At 57.2% G+C, this 17188-nt stretch overlaps 3 protein-coding genes across 4 annotated transcripts; 1 reads left to right on the top strand and 2 right to left on the bottom strand.

Annotated features, from left to right (window-relative positions):
- Window positions 1-71: 71 nt before the first annotated feature.
- HIRIP3 (HIRA interacting protein 3) lies at window positions 72-3075 on the bottom strand. Its single transcript, XM_052663340.1, has 7 exons — window positions 2816-3075; window positions 2618-2738; window positions 2385-2499; window positions 965-1935; window positions 695-863; window positions 513-611; window positions 72-426 (listed from the first exon to the last, which is right to left on the bottom strand). The coding sequence occupies exons 1-7, from the start codon at window positions 2878-2880 to the stop codon at window positions 263-265; spliced, it is 1704 nt and encodes a 567-aa protein (XP_052519300.1). The 5' UTR covers window positions 2881-3075; the 3' UTR covers window positions 72-262.
- On the top strand, window positions 2822-11303 carry INO80E (INO80 complex subunit E). 2 transcript variants are annotated; one of them, XM_052663350.1, is made up of 7 exons: window positions 2822-3680; window positions 3837-3907; window positions 4088-4140; window positions 6569-6647; window positions 6745-6856; window positions 7234-7350; window positions 10706-11303. In XM_052663350.1, exons 1-7 carry the CDS (start codon window positions 3600-3602, stop codon window positions 10925-10927), a joined length of 735 nt encoding a protein of 244 aa, XP_052519310.1. In that variant the 5' UTR covers window positions 2822-3599; the 3' UTR covers window positions 10928-11303. The 2 variants fall into 2 exon arrangements, with proteins under 2 accessions (XP_052519310.1, XP_052519319.1); XM_052663359.1 differs by lacking the exon at window positions 7234-7350.
- Window positions 11304-11691: 388 nt separating this feature from the next.
- Window positions 11692-16847, bottom strand: DOC2A (double C2 domain alpha). The gene is made up of 11 exons (XM_052635577.1): window positions 16760-16847; window positions 15384-15661; window positions 14946-15025; window positions 14574-14648; window positions 14349-14458; window positions 12713-12839; window positions 12572-12631; window positions 12336-12499; window positions 12111-12192; window positions 11928-12024; window positions 11692-11837 (listed from the first exon to the last, which is right to left on the bottom strand). The coding sequence occupies exons 2-11, from the start codon at window positions 15646-15648 to the stop codon at window positions 11692-11694; spliced, it is 1206 nt and encodes a 401-aa protein (XP_052491537.1). The 5' UTR covers window positions 15649-15661; window positions 16760-16847.
- Window positions 16848-17188: the final 341 nt, after the last annotated feature.

The following is a 17188-nucleotide window of genomic DNA, read 5'->3' on the forward strand; positions in this document are numbered from 1 at the left end:
AGGGGTTAAGAGTGGGGACCAGTTTTGACAAGGTGATTCAAACACTCCTTTATTGAGTCTTTTTAAAAATAAATCCCTGTAAACACCTTAAATTGAGAATGTGCAGCTGAGAAGTAGAATCCCAAACCGGTTGTGTCCGTGGGGGCTGTGGGTCCTCTAAAGAAAGATGCTTCTGCTCTGTAGGCAGAGTTGGGGGTTGTGGTGAGAAGAATGCTGTATACACTTTCTACCAGAGGAAAGTCCCTCCTGGGGTTGGGGGAGCTCAGTTGCTCTCGCCATCACTGCTGATGATGCCCCGCAGATGTGACCAGTCTGGGGGTGGGGGGCGGGGCCGCTCTTCGTCTGAGTCCAGGGTCCTGCAGTATAGCTCCCCTGGTGGGGCTGCTTCTCCTGAAGGGTTCCAGGCTGTGCGTCTGCGTGGCCTGTCTACAGGGCAGGAGAAAGCAGCAGAGGAGTTGTTGGACAAAGTCTGCGTCCCACCCGCTGCTGGGGAGTGGAAGGAAGCCCCTTACCTGAATTGCTGATGATGTTGTTAATGTCCAAAGAGGCCACCTCAGCTGCCTCTTCCCGCTGCTCCTTCAGAGCCCGACACTTCTCTAAGGAAGGGTTACCTGGAGCAGAAGCAGCTCATGATCCTCCCTCCCCAGCAGCCAAGTCCCTCTCTCTGCAGCCCCCAGGGCACAGCCAGCCTCACCCTTCATGCCCAGGGCTTCCAGCTCTGCCCGGAGAACACTCAGGCGTTCCTTGCGTGAGCGGCAGGAACCCAGCAGCTTCTTGTAGTTTCGATGGGCGCCACAGGCCCGGATGTAGCGCTTGAGCCTCCTCACAGCGGGGTGGTCCTCACCAGAGCGACCAGAGCCAGCCTGGCAATGGAAGACAGCAGCTGAAAGCCAAGCCTTCTGGGCTGGAGTCAGGGTCTCCCTCTTCCCTGAGAGTGGCCTCCCACTCCATCTTCAACCCTCACCTTCCTGCCTTTACGTTCTGGACTGCCATCTATGGAAGAGGAGGAGGAACTTCGTGTCCTGCCTTTCTTGGAGCTCTTCTTGGAAGAGCGGTTCTTCCTCTCCTTCCTGGGGCTCCCCTCTGCCTCGCTATTACTCACTTCCTTCTCCGAGTCGCTTGCCTCACCACTGATGCTGCCCTCTTTGGCTGTCTTGCCAGTAGTTCGTTTCACCTTCCTCGGGCTGTCTTCTCCATCCTCCTTGCTGCTTCCACTCTGCCTTTTCCCACCCTTTCCCTGGGTCCTGTCTTTGCGCTTCCTCTGTACCAGGGGCTCTTCATCTTCCTCACTGCTATCACCACTGCTTGCTGCGGCTTTTTCCTTCTGTTCCTCTCTGTCCCCCTGGTCTCCCAGCAGTCGTGCTGCCCTGCTTTTCTGCTTACAGCTCCTCTCCTCCCGAACTGATCTTTTCCCTCCACTGCTCTGGGCTGTGGGTTTCCAGTCCTCTTCTTCCCCTCTGTTCTCTTTCTTCTTGGTTAGGGTCTCCTCCTCACTCTCCTTTGCACTTTCCTGGTGGCTCTTAGCGCCTTTCTTTCCCGGCCCCTGGGCAGGTTCCTCCTCGCTGTCCTCACTCTCCTCCCTAGCCTGCTTCCTACTGCCTGAGGCCTTGCCTGGTGCCTGCTTGGTCTTTGTCCCAGGCTTCTTCCTAGTCCTGCCCTTGGACTCCTTTTCCTCCTCCTCACTGCTCTCTTCTTTCCAGACCTTTCTCTTTCTGGCAGAGCCCTCTTCCTCCTCCTCACTGCTCTCCTTCACCACCTCCTTCTCTAATCTGATCTTTGCATTCAGGTCCCTCTGCTGTTCCTCATCACTGCTCTCAGTTGCTTTCTTTGAGGCCTGATTTGGACTCTCATCCTTGGTTGGAGTGACATCTGCTGCCATCCCATTCTTTGCTGAGGGGCTGAGGCGGTCTGGACTGGGGGCTGCAGAGCTGGGCTCTGAAAAGTGGAGAAAAGAGAAGGTTTGGACGGTTCCTCCTGTCCCTTCCCCCTCCACTTGGGACAAGTTGCCTCGAATCCTGCTTTGATGGATGGACGAAAGGCCAGTAGGAAAAGGCTCTCGGTTTACCGTGTTTCTGGTTCTTGACTCCTGGGCCACGCGCCCTCATCTAAGTTCTTGGGACGGAAAAAAAAAAAGGCGCCAAGTCGTGTCCCACTCTTCGGACCTATGGACTGTAACCTGCTACGCTCCTCTGTCCATGGGATTTTCCAAGCAAGAATACTGGAGTGGGTTGCCATTTCCTTCTCCAAGGGTTCTTCCCGACCCAGGAATTGAACCCAGGTCTCCAGCATTGCAGGCGGATTTTTTACTGACTGAGCTACGCAGGAAACATAACATGTCCAATAAATACTTTTTTGAATGAACCAACTATGCAAAAGGCACTAACCTGACTCTGAATTGAAACGGAACCTTTTTCTCTCTGGGCCACGGCAAGGGGCGGAAGACCTCTTCGCCTTTTTACCAACGCGGAGCCTCTCTTCCTTCGCACTCGCTTCATCCACCTGTGTGTGTGTCAAGAGAGCCGAACCTATACCAAGGAAGGGTTCTGCCGCACCCCTCTTAGGCCCCTCCTCCTTGGCCACCACCCCCGCCCGCGGTGGCCCAGGGTCACTCCCACACCTGCATCTTCAGCAGCTCCTCCTCCACCAGCCGCTTCAGTGCCTGCTTCTCCTCAGGTTCCAGGTGGTCGCGGCCCGCGTGAGCCAAGAATCGCCGCCGCACGATGGAGTGCGTAAGCGTGCTGCGGAAACACGTGTCAAGACGGAGTCCTTGTCCCGCCCCTGCCCTTTCCAACCCCAACTCCAACCTCCGGTGCACCTGAGGTCCGGGTGGCCTTGGAAGAAGCTACGGGTGAACTCCTGCATCTCATTCTCCCGCGCCATTTTGCTCCACCTGATATTGGCGGCTCCCGCCTTTTTTCTTCCCGGCCTCCGTCCGTGCGTTTGACAGGAGGTTGCGCACGCGCAGTGCCGTGACGCCGAGAGGCAGGAGACCGTTGCGGGTCGGTCGCGCGCCGCTTGGGTCGAATTTGCCAGACAAAACTTGTTTTTGCCGGGCAGTTGTAGGGTCTCGTGGCTCCTCCCTTTTCTTAGAAGGAATCGCTTTTTAAAGTTCTGGTTAGAAACCTATTCGGAGCCGGTTACACCTTTGAGTGTAACGCAATCAAATCGCGACGCTGCCTCCGTTCGTGGTCGCGGGCAACAACTAGGCCTCTGTGACTTTGAAAGGCAGACGGAAAGGGGCGTCCTCGCCTGAAGACTAGGAATCTCAGGGGGGAATGTCTTCTTGTCACTTCAAATCGCTAAGCACATTTCGAATCAGTTAAGGGCGCCCTCCAGCGTCCTCCATCTTTGTGACATCACGCTTCTCTTCGGCGCCATTTTTCGCGTATCCCCTGGAAGCAACGTTCCTTTCCCGGTATTGCTACGGAGAGCAGGTCGTGTGGTTAAGATCCCTGAGCGCGGGGCACGCCGGGAGTTGTAGTGCCAGCGGACCCAGCCCTGCCGAGGCCCCGGAAGTTGAGGCGCGAGAGGCCGGGCTGAACCGGCTCGGCGTAGCGGGATTTAGGACTACAGCTGAGGCGCTTCTCCCGGAGCGGGTCATGAACGGACCGGCGGACGGTGAAGTGGACTACAAGAAGAAATACCGGAATCTGAAGCGAAAACTCAAATTCCTCATCTACGTGAGTGCCGGGATGGGAAGGTGGTGGGGGATGAGGCCTGGCGCCGGTAGGTCGTCAGTTTACCTGTGTGTAAAGGGAGCAGGGTGAGTTGTGGTCGGCTTCCAGCCCCAATTTACGACGGCGGTTGGCTCAGCGAGCATCTTGCCCGTGGTACAGGAACACGAGTGCTTCCAGGAGGAACTGAGGAAGGCGCAGAGGAAATTGCTGAAGGTGTCCCGGGACAAGAGGTGAGACACGTTGAGGGAAGGAGGGAAGCCAGAGGGTGATGTGGCTCCTGTTACTCTGCATTCGGACCCCATCCTGGAATGGGCCCACAAATGCATGAGGCCGGCTAGATGAGGCGAGGGCCCAGAGGACACTGCAGAGATGGGAATAACCACTCTTGTTCTCCTGGTCTCTTCCCTCAGTTTCCTCCTAGACCGACTTCTGCAGTACGAGAATGTGGATGAAGACTCTTCTGGTGAGCAAGGTCATGAAAAATTGGTGGAGGACATGCTCCTGGCACTCAAGCAACTTTCCTGGGCCCTCCCTTTAGGCCTTGGAGGCCAGGGCAGCCTAGTTGCTGGCCCTCCTCCTTTGCTCTTCTTTCGCTGAAGTATTACTGAGTATCTACTGTGTTTCAGACACTGAGCTTTGCACATGGGATGCAGTGATAACCAAGATAGATGAAACCTCTTGGAGTTTGTATTGTAGTTGCCAGGAATAAATAAGCAAAGATATAAATTAGAATTTTAGATTGGGAGGAAATAAAATCAGGGTTAAGTGGTAGTCATTGGAATAGAGTGGGGGTTGATAAGCTTTTTCTGTGAAGGGCCAAGTAATAAGTATTTTAGGCTTTGCAGAACGTACCATTTTTATTGCACCTACTCAGCTTTGCGGTGGTAGTTCCGAAACAGCTGTAGATGTTGTATAAATAAGTGAACATGGCTATGTTTCAATAAAACTTTATTTATAAGCACTGAAATTTGAATTTCATAAAATTTTCACATCATGAGATATCTTTCTTTGGATTTGTCTTTTTCCCTAACCAACAAGTTAAAAATGTAAAAGCCATGCTTAGTTTATAGAGCATACAAAAGCAGATGGCAGGAAACATTTCAAGAGAGGAGGGTCTTTTCAGGAAGTCATGTGCGCTGGGACCTAGATAGGAAGAAACCTATCTTGTGAAGATGAGTGAGAGATTTCCTAGCAGAGGGAGTCACAAATGCAAATTCTCTGAGGTAAGACTGTACCAGATGGTTTGAAGAGCTGAAGTCTAAAAAGCTGTGTTCTTAAACTTTTTGAGCACTGTTGGCAATTAGTAATATGTTTTACATCATGACGGACCCTCACATACTTCCTTACTTAAAAGACAGAATAAAACAACAGTAAGATTACCATATGCAGTTCTGATACTTTTTAGACTGATTTTTTTTTTTCCCCTCAAAAATGTTAAGTTTGTGATCCAGTATTAGGTATGATACCCACAGTTTGAAAAAGCTCTAAGATTGGCCTTTGTGGCCCTGTTTTTGTCATTAGCCAAGTCACATGCAGTCACCTTTCCATAGTGTCTAGAGCAGGCATCAGCAAACAGCCAGGTTACTTGTTTTTGTAAATAATATCTTGCTAAAACATGCAGCACTCATTTACATAATTTAGGAGAACAGTAGATGAGGTCAGAGACGTAGACTCGGGCCAGCCCATGTACCTCATGGCAAAACATTTAGCTTTTATTCTAGTTTCTCATTGCCTTCCTGTTCCTTCCTGGAGGTCTTTGAGTTAACATCCTGTCGAGGGAGACTTAAGAATAGGTAGCATGAGGGAACCCAGCATGTTCATGGTCAGAGTGGGATATATCTGAGAAGCAAGAGCCAGAGATGTAAGCCACCTTTATACCTCAGAGAAGCCCACAGTGTGATGAGGGAGGCACCCTCACATGACACTGCCTGGTACAGCAAGGAGAGGCCTGACTGTTGAGAATAGAGAGTTATGGAAAAATCAGCCATCAGCTGGGCATGAGGGATTCTGGGAGACTTCTCAGAGAGGTAGCATTTAATCTGCTGCTTAAAGGATATCTGAGCAAAGCAAGTGGGAACAGTATATTTCACCTGTAAGTAGTTACTTGTTAAGTGAACCATGGGCCTTCTTGATAGAGACCCAACCTGGGGAATGACTTTTGGCTTTGAGAAAACAGGTTGGTGTGATGTGAATACAGTGTGGTTGGGAGACCAGAAAGGTAGGTTGAGGCCATAAGAAGCATTTCAGATGCTGGCAGAGCTCAGTAAGGATGTGATCAGTTTTACATTTGGGGTCACGCTGGGGTTGGGGAGGACAGACTGGCAGGAGTGGTGAGAGTCCTGAGCAGGCGGCCTTGACATAGTGGCGGCCTGGCCTGGTGCCAGTCGGAATGGGGAGCAGTAGGTGAAGGTAAGATTTAAGGTGCACGTTCCCAGGAGCCTGGGTGTGGGGAGTGGAGTAGAGGTAAGTGCTAGACAGCTCAGAGGCAACTAAGAGCATAAAATGATTAGGAGCTGGAGGCCTGGGTACAAGCTCCAGACCCACACCTTCATTTCCAAGCCTCAGGGACTGCATCTGGAAAGCAGAGGTACCGCTCTCCTCTTCCTCCTGGAATACTTCTGAAGACAATGAGAGGCAGCAGATGTCAAGCACCTGTCCAGAACCTGGCACATGGGAAATGCTTGACACATGTTTTAGCATGGAGGTGCCCAGCCAGGAATTAGGGTGTAAAGGGCATTTTAAGAAGCTGGGGAAGCTGTGGGCCCCTCCACAATTGCACCTGTGTGCCCTTCAGGTTCACCAGAGCCCTTCTGTAGAGTCGAGATTACACCCCTCTGGGGTAGGTAGGGAACCCGCCAACCTCCCTACTGACCAGCCCTTCCCCTCAACAGACTCTGATGCCACTGCATCTTCAGACAACAGCGAGACAGAGGGGACACCCAAGTTGTCAGACACACCTGCCCCTAAGAGGTGAGACAAGTCGTCGTCATTCTCTCGAAGAGGTGGGAGGTGGGGAGGGTACAGGCCACCTCTCTGCCTCTGACCCCCTTCCCTGTCCTTTCTCCAGGAAGAGAAGCCCTCCGCTGGGGGGCGCTCCCTCTCCTTCCAGCCTCTCCCTGCCTCCTTCAACAGGGTTTCCCCTTCAGGCCTCGAGGGCCCCCTCCCCATACCTGAGCTCGGTGAGTTGGGGTCAAGGGTGGGAAATGGTCCGATGCCTGGGAAAAGGTGGGCATCATTTGGGCAGAGGGGCTGGTCCTCAGGGTGAAGCCAGCCCAGCACCAAGGACATCTGTCTGGGGGTGGCCAGCAGGCGTCCCTCAGAGGGGTGTGAGTCGGGGCTGCCCGCTCCTCTGTGGTGTAGGAATGGGGGACAGGCGTGACTGAGGAGAGCAGACTCCAGGACACAGTCCTGCTGCTGTCCCCTCCCGTCTGTTCTCAGGAGCCACACTCATCACCATCTCTTGTTTTTCCATTCTTCCTCCTGTTTGCATTTCTTCCCTCCACCCCCACCCCATCCACTCCATTTCCCATCTCCATCCCCTCACTCCTGCCTGCAGCTGGCTTCCCCCACCTACCCCCCATTCCCTTCTGACTACCTGGCCCTGCAGCTGCCCGAGCCCAGCCCCCTGAGGCCCAAGCGGGAGAAACGGCCCCGCCTGCCCCGGAAACTCAAGGTACCCTGTTTGGGGGACATTAGGGAGGGGCCAGAACGGCAGGACAGCCATCTGAGGGAGGCTCAAGATGGCTCTAGGCTGGGGGCCTGGCCTAGAACTATGAAGGACTTATGTGGGACTGCTCCCAGGGGTCCAGCCCAGGGCTGGGTGCTGAGGGTTGGGTCCCAAAAGTCCTGGCTCCTGCAACACCAGTCCAGTCAAGCCCAGCCTCGGGGGATGCAGAGTAAAGACTGCTGGGGCCAAGCTCCTTTTCACAGGTGTTCTGTTATCCCAGGGAGCCACCGAGGAGGGATGGAGTTGTGGAATCTAGAATGAAGTCAAGGCTGCAGCACTTAAAAACCACGTGACCTTGACCCTCTAGGTGTCAGAATGTGTGTGTATGAAGGGAGTGATCAGACCACATATAATCAGCAAGAACTGTGGAGGGCCTCCTGTGTACCAAGCACTATTCTAGGTGCTGCAGATACAGTAGTGAACACAACAAAAATCCCTACCTTCTCAGAGCCCACGTTCTTGAAGGGATAGGTGGAAAATAAGCAAGATACTTAGGTCACAGTGTAGAAAACTGGATTCAGGTGAAGAATCCATCTTACAGTTGGGTGGTCAGAAATTTAAAAGGGAATGAGCAGCAGCCCTTTGGCTGTCTGGGAAGTGTTTCATTTAGGAAGGAAGCCAGTGTGGTCAGAGGAAAGTGAGAAAGAGTGACCAGAGTGCCAGTCAGAGCAGTATCTGAGGGGCAAGGACGTGACTCCAGGCGGTTTGGCCTGAGCAGCTGAAGAAGTGGAGTGGCCCTTCTGAGTCGGGGAGGACTGTGGGAGGAGCAGGTTTGGGAGGGAAGGTGAGTTTGACTTTGGACATGTTGCGATGTTGTCTGGAAATGGACAGGACAACTGGGTAGTGTGAGCCTGGGCCACATGGGGTGCATATTTGGAAGTCATGGGCAGGGAGGTAGATGGAGAGAAGAGGCCGACACCCTGAGTGCCAGGAGAGATGAGGATACGGAAGGCACAGGGCCCTTCCAGCTCTGAGCCAAAGTGATATAGGGACTGGTCTGATGACTCTCCATTGGGTAGACTGTAGACTCGAGGCTCTGGAGCCAGAAGTGAAATGAGAGCCATGCCTGTGGTAGTCAGGAGTGTGGGTTCTGGAGTTTGAACCCCAGCCCTGCCACTCACTTCTGTATGACCTTGGCCTTTGAGCCTGGAAAATGAGTGACTGCCCAGCTTCTGTTTCACTCTCCTCAGCAGGGTTTTTGCTTCTGGCATGTGGGGCGTGCGGGTGGAGAGGGCTCAAGCCACCGAAACCTGGAGCAGAGGGTGGAGGCGTGGTGTAGACTTGGCAGTTTGAGGCTCTGAGGTTCTGGGTCCTGAAGCAGACGTGTGTCAGGAAGCTACATTCTAGTCATGCAGGGCAGAGGGGCCCAGATGGATCACTGTGCATGGGGGAGAGAGTATATCAGGGAAGGCCTCAAAGAACAGGTAACATCTGAGTCCAGGGTGAGTGAGATTTGGGTATTCAGGCCGAGGCAATGGTGAAAAGGCGGCAGGGGCCTGGTGAAAGTGGTGTTTGGGCTGAAGCATGAGTGGTGAGAGGGAAGAACATCGGAAAGAAGATGGAGGGGTGGGTCATAGACAGCCGGATATTCTGCAAGGAGAGTGAAGGGTCACTGAAGTTTCTGGGTGGGTGGTGTGAGGAGACAGGAGGGGCAGGTCTGAGGAGGAGAGGGAATGCTATGAAGACTGAAGGAGGTCAGTCAGGAGCCTGGGCCTCATCCACACAGGCGCTGTGTGACTTGGGTAGATTGTTTGACTCTGGGAACCTCTGCTTGCTTCTCTGTCCAGTGGGGCCCCTGTGAGGATAAAATGAGTCAACAGAGAGAAGACACTTAGCCCAGTGCCTGGCAGGCCACAGATAAACATTTGCTGCTGTGGGCCACGCTGAGGAGGCCATGGAGTAAATCCAAGCAGAGGGGACTTAGGTAGGGACTCGAGAGGCTGTGGCTAGAGGAGGGGCCAGCCATGCTGCTGGCTTTCTCGGTCCCGGGTGCGCACATGGGTGCCTGGTACTGTGTGCGAGGGCACTGTGCAGAGCTGGCCTCCTGCCTGTCATCTGTCCTGGCAGACTCCTGTCCCCTGAGGTACAAACCCTCTCTGGCCCTCCATGCCACCCCAGGAACAGCAGTGAGTAGGGGGGAGATGCCTAGAGAAGCAGAGAGTAGGCCCCTGGGGCCCGAATGAGTTAAAGCAATCAGAAGGGCCACCATGAAGACCACTGCCCCGCCCCCACCCTGGGGCCAGACTGGACACTGCCCGGTGGGAACCTGGGAGGCCCGTGCCTTCAGACCTCCACTCCAAGCCTCCATTTCCTGTGGCCAATGACCTCTCCTCCCTTCCAGGGTGGTCAGAATGGTCAGAGGTCATTAGTGGAAGTCACCTGGCACATAGTAGGTGTTCAGTTTGTGCCCACGGGCAGAGCATGAGGTCCCCAGAGCTCTGGGGAGGATTCAGAAGGACCTGGGGCAGGGGGGCAGCTGGAGGGTTGAACTGGACAGAGGCTACTTCCCAGCCTCAGCACAAAGCTGGACTTCTGACCCATAGAAAAGGACACTCCAGGTGGAGGGACCAGCCTGTTCTCAGGCGCTGCCTGTCCGCCATGGCCCTCAAGTGGAGGAGTGACACGCTCAGGTCTGTGTTTTAGAGAGCTCACTCTGGCTGCAGTGCGGAGGAGGAGCTGGATCTGGGAGAGGCTGAAGGCAGGGATTCCAGTTAGGAGGCTGGTCCCATAGCCCAGGTGAGCTGAGAGGAGGGCCTGGCCCTGGCCAGTGGCTGCGGGGATCCCAAAGAGGGGCCCGTCCCAGACATAAGAGGTAGAAGCCTCACATGGCGGGGGGGTGAAGACCTTGGACACCCTGCACCGCACCAGAGAGCCCCTCAAGAGGAGGAGGGAGAGGAGGCAGTGGAGGCCAGCAATAACTCAGGTGCCCAGAGGCGGGCAGGCAGGCTCTTGTCTGGCTCTGACTGCTACTACAGGGGCAGCCACAGTGCCTTACTGGCCAGGGCCAGGCCCAGGCTTTCCTTCCTGGTTTCCTGTGAGACCCCCTCCACCACCACCCTCATCACCACCTCCATCACCACCCCTCACCCCCAGGCACTTGCTGATTTGAGGCTCTGAAGGGGCTGAGGTGGGGCAGGTTCCCTGACTCCAGCCTTGGCTGGCCTGGTTTGTCCACTGCCCCTTGAATGAGCCTTTGCCCTCTTCCCTGGCTCTTAGAACTGTCTTAAGGGGCAGTGCCAGCCCCCTGGAGCTACCAGTGCCCCCCTGATAAGCCCTCCCTGTGTTTCTCCCCCTGCTGCAGATGGCGGTGGGACCCCCCGACTGCCCTGTGGGAGGGCCGCTGACCTTCCCAGGCCGGGGCTCTGGGGCTGGGGTGGGGGCAGCCTTGGCCCCCCTACCCCCACCCAAGATGCCCCCCCCCACGATCCTGAGCGCCGTCCCTCGGCAGATGTTCAGCGACGCGGGCAGCGGGGACGACGCCCTGGACGGGGACGATGACCTGGTGATCGACATCCCGGAGTGAGCCCCTCTGCCCAGCCCCCTGCCTAGCCCCCTCGGAGCCAGCACACACGAGCCCCCAGCTTCCTCAGAGAAGTTTATTGACGCCCAGTTGCCATGCTGCGGCCACGGACACAATCAGAAAAGGCATAAACATGCACGAACATCCCCCAGAAGGTGGGCCCTCTCCAGGGAGGGCAGGGGTCCTGCCCTCACATCCCAGCCCGATCCAGAGGACAGTTATTTAAAGGAGTGGCCAGGGCCATCTGTCACCTCTCAGAGAGGCAGAGACCCTGCGGTGGCCCCCCGCTTAAAAGGGCAGCTATACAGGGCTAGGTATTGTGTGTGTGTGTGTGTGTGTGTGTTGTTTTTTAAATGAAGATTGTGTATTAAAGAAGTGGCTCTTTGTTTTTTGTCCTTTTCTTTTTTTGGAAACGTTCTCCTCCAAACCCCGCCTAATCCGACCTCCTCCTATAGGGGAGGGGAACGGGCAGCCTGGAGAGGCAGGAGAGAGAAGCAGCAGCCGGGGCCCGGGGCTCTGTTGGACCCCCCCCGCAGGTGTGCTTAGGATGGGTGGCTTGCATATTTGCAGGTTGTAGCGAGTCAGGCAGAAGGAAGTTTGCATATGTGAATATAGATCTCCACAGTCCCTCACAAGAAGACAGACCCACAGTCACGGAGACTCTCACGAAATAAGACAGGTAGTGCAGGGTGAGGCATCCACCCTGTGTAAACGTGCAACACACTCGTGCGAAGGTTGGGTACTGGACCTGGCCCCAGTGGAGCCGCTCAGGCTGAGGGCAGAGCCCCGGCCGCAGGGGGCAGCTGGCTGGTCAAAGTGTGCCAGCGCTCCAGGGCTGTGTCCGGCTGCTGCAGACAGTCGCTCCAGTGCTTCCGGGCCTCTCCCCGGGCGCCTGGCCCCAGGGACACGCCACCTGGGGAGCAGCAGAGGCAGGCAAGATCAGGGCCCGGCTGGCTGCCAGGCTGCCCTCCATCGGGCACCACCCGGCAGGCTCCTCCCTCACCGATGAAGTCGTTGGATTTGCCGATGTCATAGTCCCAGACTGTGACTTCCAGGGTCTTGGTGGCCAGAGTGGAGAGCTCCATGTCGTAGAAGAACTCCTGGGACAGGGTAGGTCACACCTTCCATGAGGCACTGCCCCCAGCCCCAGCCCCCCACCTCAATTTCCGGTCTCGGTCCCATTCACCTCATTAAATTCCGGGTTGAGAGTCTTCTTCTTCACGCATGTTTTATGCTTGGATTTCTTATCCACATCTGGCCTCAGGTACCTGCCAAGGAGCGGAGAGGGGAATGGGAGTTGGGGGTTGGGGGACAGGTAGGTCAGGGACAGGCCAGACCCCAGAGGAAGATGGGGCTGGGGGCAGTTCCCTGGGGAGGGGAGGACAGGCCTCAGAACAGGGCAGGAGCTCACGTCTTGACATAGGGGTCGGAGTAGCCATTGACGTCCATGGCAGCCAGGTGGGCGCAGCGCACGATGCCCACCAGCAGCCCGTGGCGCCGAGAGCTGTAGCTGAGGCTCAGCAGGATGCGCCCACGCTCTTCCAGCAGCCCGGGCCCCTGCTCCACCTGCTCCAGCTGCGGGCAGACACGGGGGTCAGCGGCACCCCCACCACCTCCCACCAGAAGCAGTCCCCACGGGTGGCTCACCTCCTTCAGGTAACAGGAGATGCCCCTCAGCGCCGCAGACATGGAAGAGGGTGAGGCCAGCTGAGGGGGAGGAGAGAAAGTTCTGGAAACCTGGTCTCCCCTGAGCCCCCTGGCCGTAGTACCCCACCGCCCCACACAGACCGGAACCTGGCGCTCCAGGCAGATGTTAAAATGCTTCTTCTGTGAAGGCTTGAGGCGGCGGAGGGGTACTCGGATCTCCCCGATGAACTCGTTGTGGCTCAGCTTGTCTTCATCACAGACAGAGATCCTGGTGGGGAACTGCAGGGTCAAGGCCCCCTGGAGTACCTGAGCCCCACTCCAAGGTGGGAGAAAGGTCCCCAACTGAATTCTGAGCACCCGAGACTGGTCCCAGCTCTGCCCTCAATACTCTGTTGTTAGTTGCTCAGTTGTGTCCTACTCTTCGCGACCCCATGGACTGTAGCCCTCCAGGCTTCACTGTCCATGGGATTTCCCAGGCAAGGATACTGGAGTGGGGTGCCATTTCCTCCTCGGGGGGATCTTGCCAACCCAAGGGTTGAACCCGGGTCTCCTGCATTACAGGCAGATGTTTATTGTCTGAGTCACCAAACCCCTCACTTGTAAAACAGCTGTCTCCAGCACCAGGCCTGGAGCTTGAGGAGGATGCTTTGATTTGCCTGTACCTCAGCCCCTACCTTTCCAGCTGCTCAGGCTGTCCCTGCCCATCAGGACCTGCTCAGCTTGCTGAGAAATCCCTCACAAATCTTGGGAACATTGCCCCCTCCCCTCTACACACACGTAACTGCCTCCATTCAGGGCCTGGGGACCAACTGAACGCGCACAGGGTGTACACTGGTGAATATGGGTCACGAGACCAGGACGTCAGAGCCAGAAAGGCCTGGAGGAGCCTCGCGCAGTTGACCAGGAGCCCACCCCTCCCCCGCCAGAGCCCTTGTCCTTTACTCTGTGGAGCAGGAGCCAGCCTAGGAGATACTCATGAGCCCAGGAATTAAAAGATACTGCTTTGGGACTTCTCTGGTAGTCCGGTGGCTAAGACTCCATGCTCCCAATGCAGGGGGCCTGGGTTCCATCCCTGGTCAGGGAACTGGATTCCACATGCTGCAACTAAGGTCACCTGAGACCTGACAGAACCAAATAACTTAAGAAAAGAAAATACTGCTTTTACTTCCATCCATCCCCCTCCGCACCCCCGCCCTGTCTTCAGCTGGGATGCTTTTGAGCAGCTCTGTCCTGTAGGGATGTTCAGTTCCCAGCTCTGCCACATAGCTACGGCATGACCTTGAGCAAGTCACTTAACCTCCCTGAACCTCATTCCCATTCCTGTCCCTTGAGACCTCATTCCTTAGAGATATCAGGGAGACATGGGCAACAACGGGCTGCGTAGGTCTGACTTGAGTCAGGGACTCTGAGAAGGCATCCCAGTGTCCAGGGAAAGACTGCAAGAGGAGGCAGAGCCTCGGATAATGAGTGGGGTTCAGGCCGGCAGAGAGAGGAGGCAGGAAGAAGCACAGCAGACAAAGGTCAGGAGTGAAGAACCCTTATAAGACAGCAGTCCTTGGAGGAGCAGTAGGAGCTATTTGGGGGAGAGGGGGTGGCAGCAAAGTCAGGGGAACATTTTGGCCTGCTCCTGAAGAGGGTGGGGAGCCAGTGATGGTTCTGGAGCATCTGAGGGCTTAAGGGGAGGTGGGTCAACCAACCAAAGAAGGTTCCAATGACAGCTGTCCCCAAGGAGGTGCTGAGCTGGAATGCTTGGGACCGGGGAGGATGGACCCCTCACCTGAGCACCTTGTGCGTGATGTCATCAACCGTGATCCCGCTATACGTCAGGTCCTCGTTCCACACGGGATTCAGCGTGTTCCTCTGAGTCTTAGTTTTTAGTTTATTGGCCTTAGGTGAGGGGATGAAGGATTCACATTATGTGTCCTCCAGACCCACAGAGGCTGGAGAAGGTTGGGAATCCACAAGCTGGGGGGACTAGGGGAGGGGAGAGGCCAGCCAGTACCTTGCAGGCTCCAGGCAGCAGGTGCAGCTTGACATAGGGGTCGGCCAGGCCATTGAAATCCATGGGCTTGAGGCCCTGGGGAGGACCAGAGGGAAGACAGCTGTGAGCTCCAGGCCTGCCAACCCACCTACCCTCTCCCTGTCTGTCTGTCTACAGTGTGGACACTTAGGGGCTGGAGAGAAGGAGAAGGAACTAGGCCTGGGGAAGGGGAGGGAGTGGAGAAGGGAAAGGCTACTCCAGTATTCTGACCTGGAGAATTCCATAGACTTTAGAGTCCATGGGGTGCAAAGAGTCCAGCGGGGAGAGACGGGAGAATGGAAACCCACCCCTCTCAGGATAGGAGGCCAGCAGGGGGAGGCAGGGAGCACCCACCTTAGCCCTGAGGATACTACAGTGCAGAGTGCAGGAAGCCTGGTCGTAGAGAAGGTCAAACTCCAGGGTGCCCAGGGCAGCTGGAGGAAGAGAAGGAAGAGCTTACCTGAGTGAGTGCACAAAGACAAGGTGTGTGTGAGACGGTCGGGCGGCCCCGCTGTGTGCCAGCTGTGAAGGTGTGTGCGTATCTGCGGCTGTCAGCCCGCGAGCCTGTGCGTGTCTGGGTCCCTGGCTGGGCTGCAACTGGGGCTGTGTGGGTGGTTGAGTGTCTCAGCAGAAATATTGAATATTGAGCCTCGCTGAAGCTGTAATCTCCACTCCGACTGCAGCTGTGGCAGCAGTGCCCGCCGCCTCCCCACCCCCAGCAGAGCCCAGGCCCTTCCCACCAGCCTTGAGGCCCCCAGGAGTGCCCTGGACCCTTCAAGCCCCCAGACTCACTGGTATCATCTGAGTCGTAGCTGTCCACCTCGGCTCCCTCCTCAGGCGTGGTGGCCCCAAGGAGGGCCGCCGGTGGGGCCAGGGCCAGGGGGGCCAGATGAGCAGGGGCCTCTCCGAAGCCCCCGCCACCCACTTCGAGGCCAGGTCCCCGGCGGGGGAAGTAGTCGGAGATCTGGCGGATGGGCCGGATGGGCCCCGGGCACACGTTGATGGCCATGTGCTCCTGGATGTTGATGGCCATGCGGTCGCCCCTGCGGCCCCTCATGAAGCACCCCTAGCTTGGGGAGGGAGAGCGTGAGCCCTGGGCTGGATGAGTCCTCAAACCTCCCGTCTGCTGGCTGAGGGCCAGGCGGCAACCACTGGCGTCTGAGGGCCCTCACTGGCCTCCCTTCCTGGGCGCTGAGGGAGAAGGCAGCCTGTGCCAGCCGAGGGGCAGGCAGGAGGCCTGGGCCCTCCAGACCCTGAGCTGTGCTCCCCCCGGGGCCAGGCTGGCAGCCACTCCCTGAAGAGAGGTCCTGGCTCCAGCACAGCCTTGCCCACCTACCTCTAGACTGTCCCCTTTCTCATCCCAGCTCCTGCCCCTCATTCTGGGCTTCTGTCTGCTCTGGGCCCTGCCGACCCCTCAAGCGGCCCTCGTAGGGCCCCTCCTCTCCCTCTCTGAGGCTCTGGCCATCCTTCTGCACCAGGCACTGGTCTGGCCTGGGTGTCACCCGCCCCTTAGGTTCCCACTTCCCACAGTCCCTTCATTCAACCTCAGGGTCTGCCTGGCTGGCTGGTCCTCCACCCCCTGCGGCCCAAGGTGGGGACCCCCACCTCAGATGCTTCCTCCTGAGATCGGATCTCCAGCGGAGCCAGGAATTGCAGCCTCCGGAGAGCCGAACACCCCTCGGAGGCACACAGGCTGACACACACACGCTCACCCTCACCCTCTCGTCCCCGGGAAACCAGCCCCCAGCACCTATCTGTGCGCCTCCAACAGGTGCCCAAGCACTGGGGGGCCAGCGGGTGCGGGCTGGGCGGTGGCGGCCGGCGATTCCCGGGGCGGCCGGCGAGAAGAGCGCCGAGTCCGGCAGTCTGAGCCGAGCGGGAGGGAGAGCCGGAGAAAGTGCGGGGAGGAGGGGGTGAGCGAGGTGGAGGCTAGGAGGCAGCCGGCGCGGGCGGCGGGCGGCGGGGAGGGGCGGCCGGAGGCTGGGGAGGGGGCGGGACTCTCCCGCCGGCGCCCGCCCGGGCACACTTAAGGAACGCACCCGGGTGCACACACATTCACGGGCAGGCTGGCACACGCATCTTGCACGGACACTCCCGCGCACACGCCTGTGCCCACGTGCGCACGCTCACAGTCGTGCATAAACCCAGACACGCGCTGGCACACTTACCCCGGAGAACTTAGCAGACACACGCTTGCAAACACACGGACAACCTGCGCCACCAGGAACCCTCAGCGAGAATAGCCCGGTGTTCCCCAACTCCTCCCTGGAGACCCGAGCCCCCGCGCCCAGCCCGCGGAGCCTCGCTCCGCCGCTCACTGCTGGCTTCTGTCCTGGGTCTCCAGGGCAGACCACCGGCCTAGTTGCCATGGCGACGCCGGATCATCCTACCCACCCCCCCACCACCGCACCTCTCCAGTCCTCACGCCCCTCCCCTGCGGAGGAGGGGGGAGGGTGTCTAGCCTCCCCTATCAATATCCGTAGGGGCGGGGCCTGTGGGGCGGGGCTTAGAGAACCGCAATGACCCAGGAGCCGGCTGGGGAAGGGGATCTGATCCGCCTGCGGTCACTGGTTTGCGATCTCGCGTCCCGGCCCCCG

Source organism: Budorcas taxicolor, chromosome 2, assembly GCF_023091745.1.
Source record: "Budorcas taxicolor isolate Tak-1 chromosome 2, Takin1.1, whole genome shotgun sequence".
Lineage (NCBI taxonomy): Eukaryota > Metazoa > Chordata > Mammalia > Artiodactyla > Bovidae > Budorcas > Budorcas taxicolor.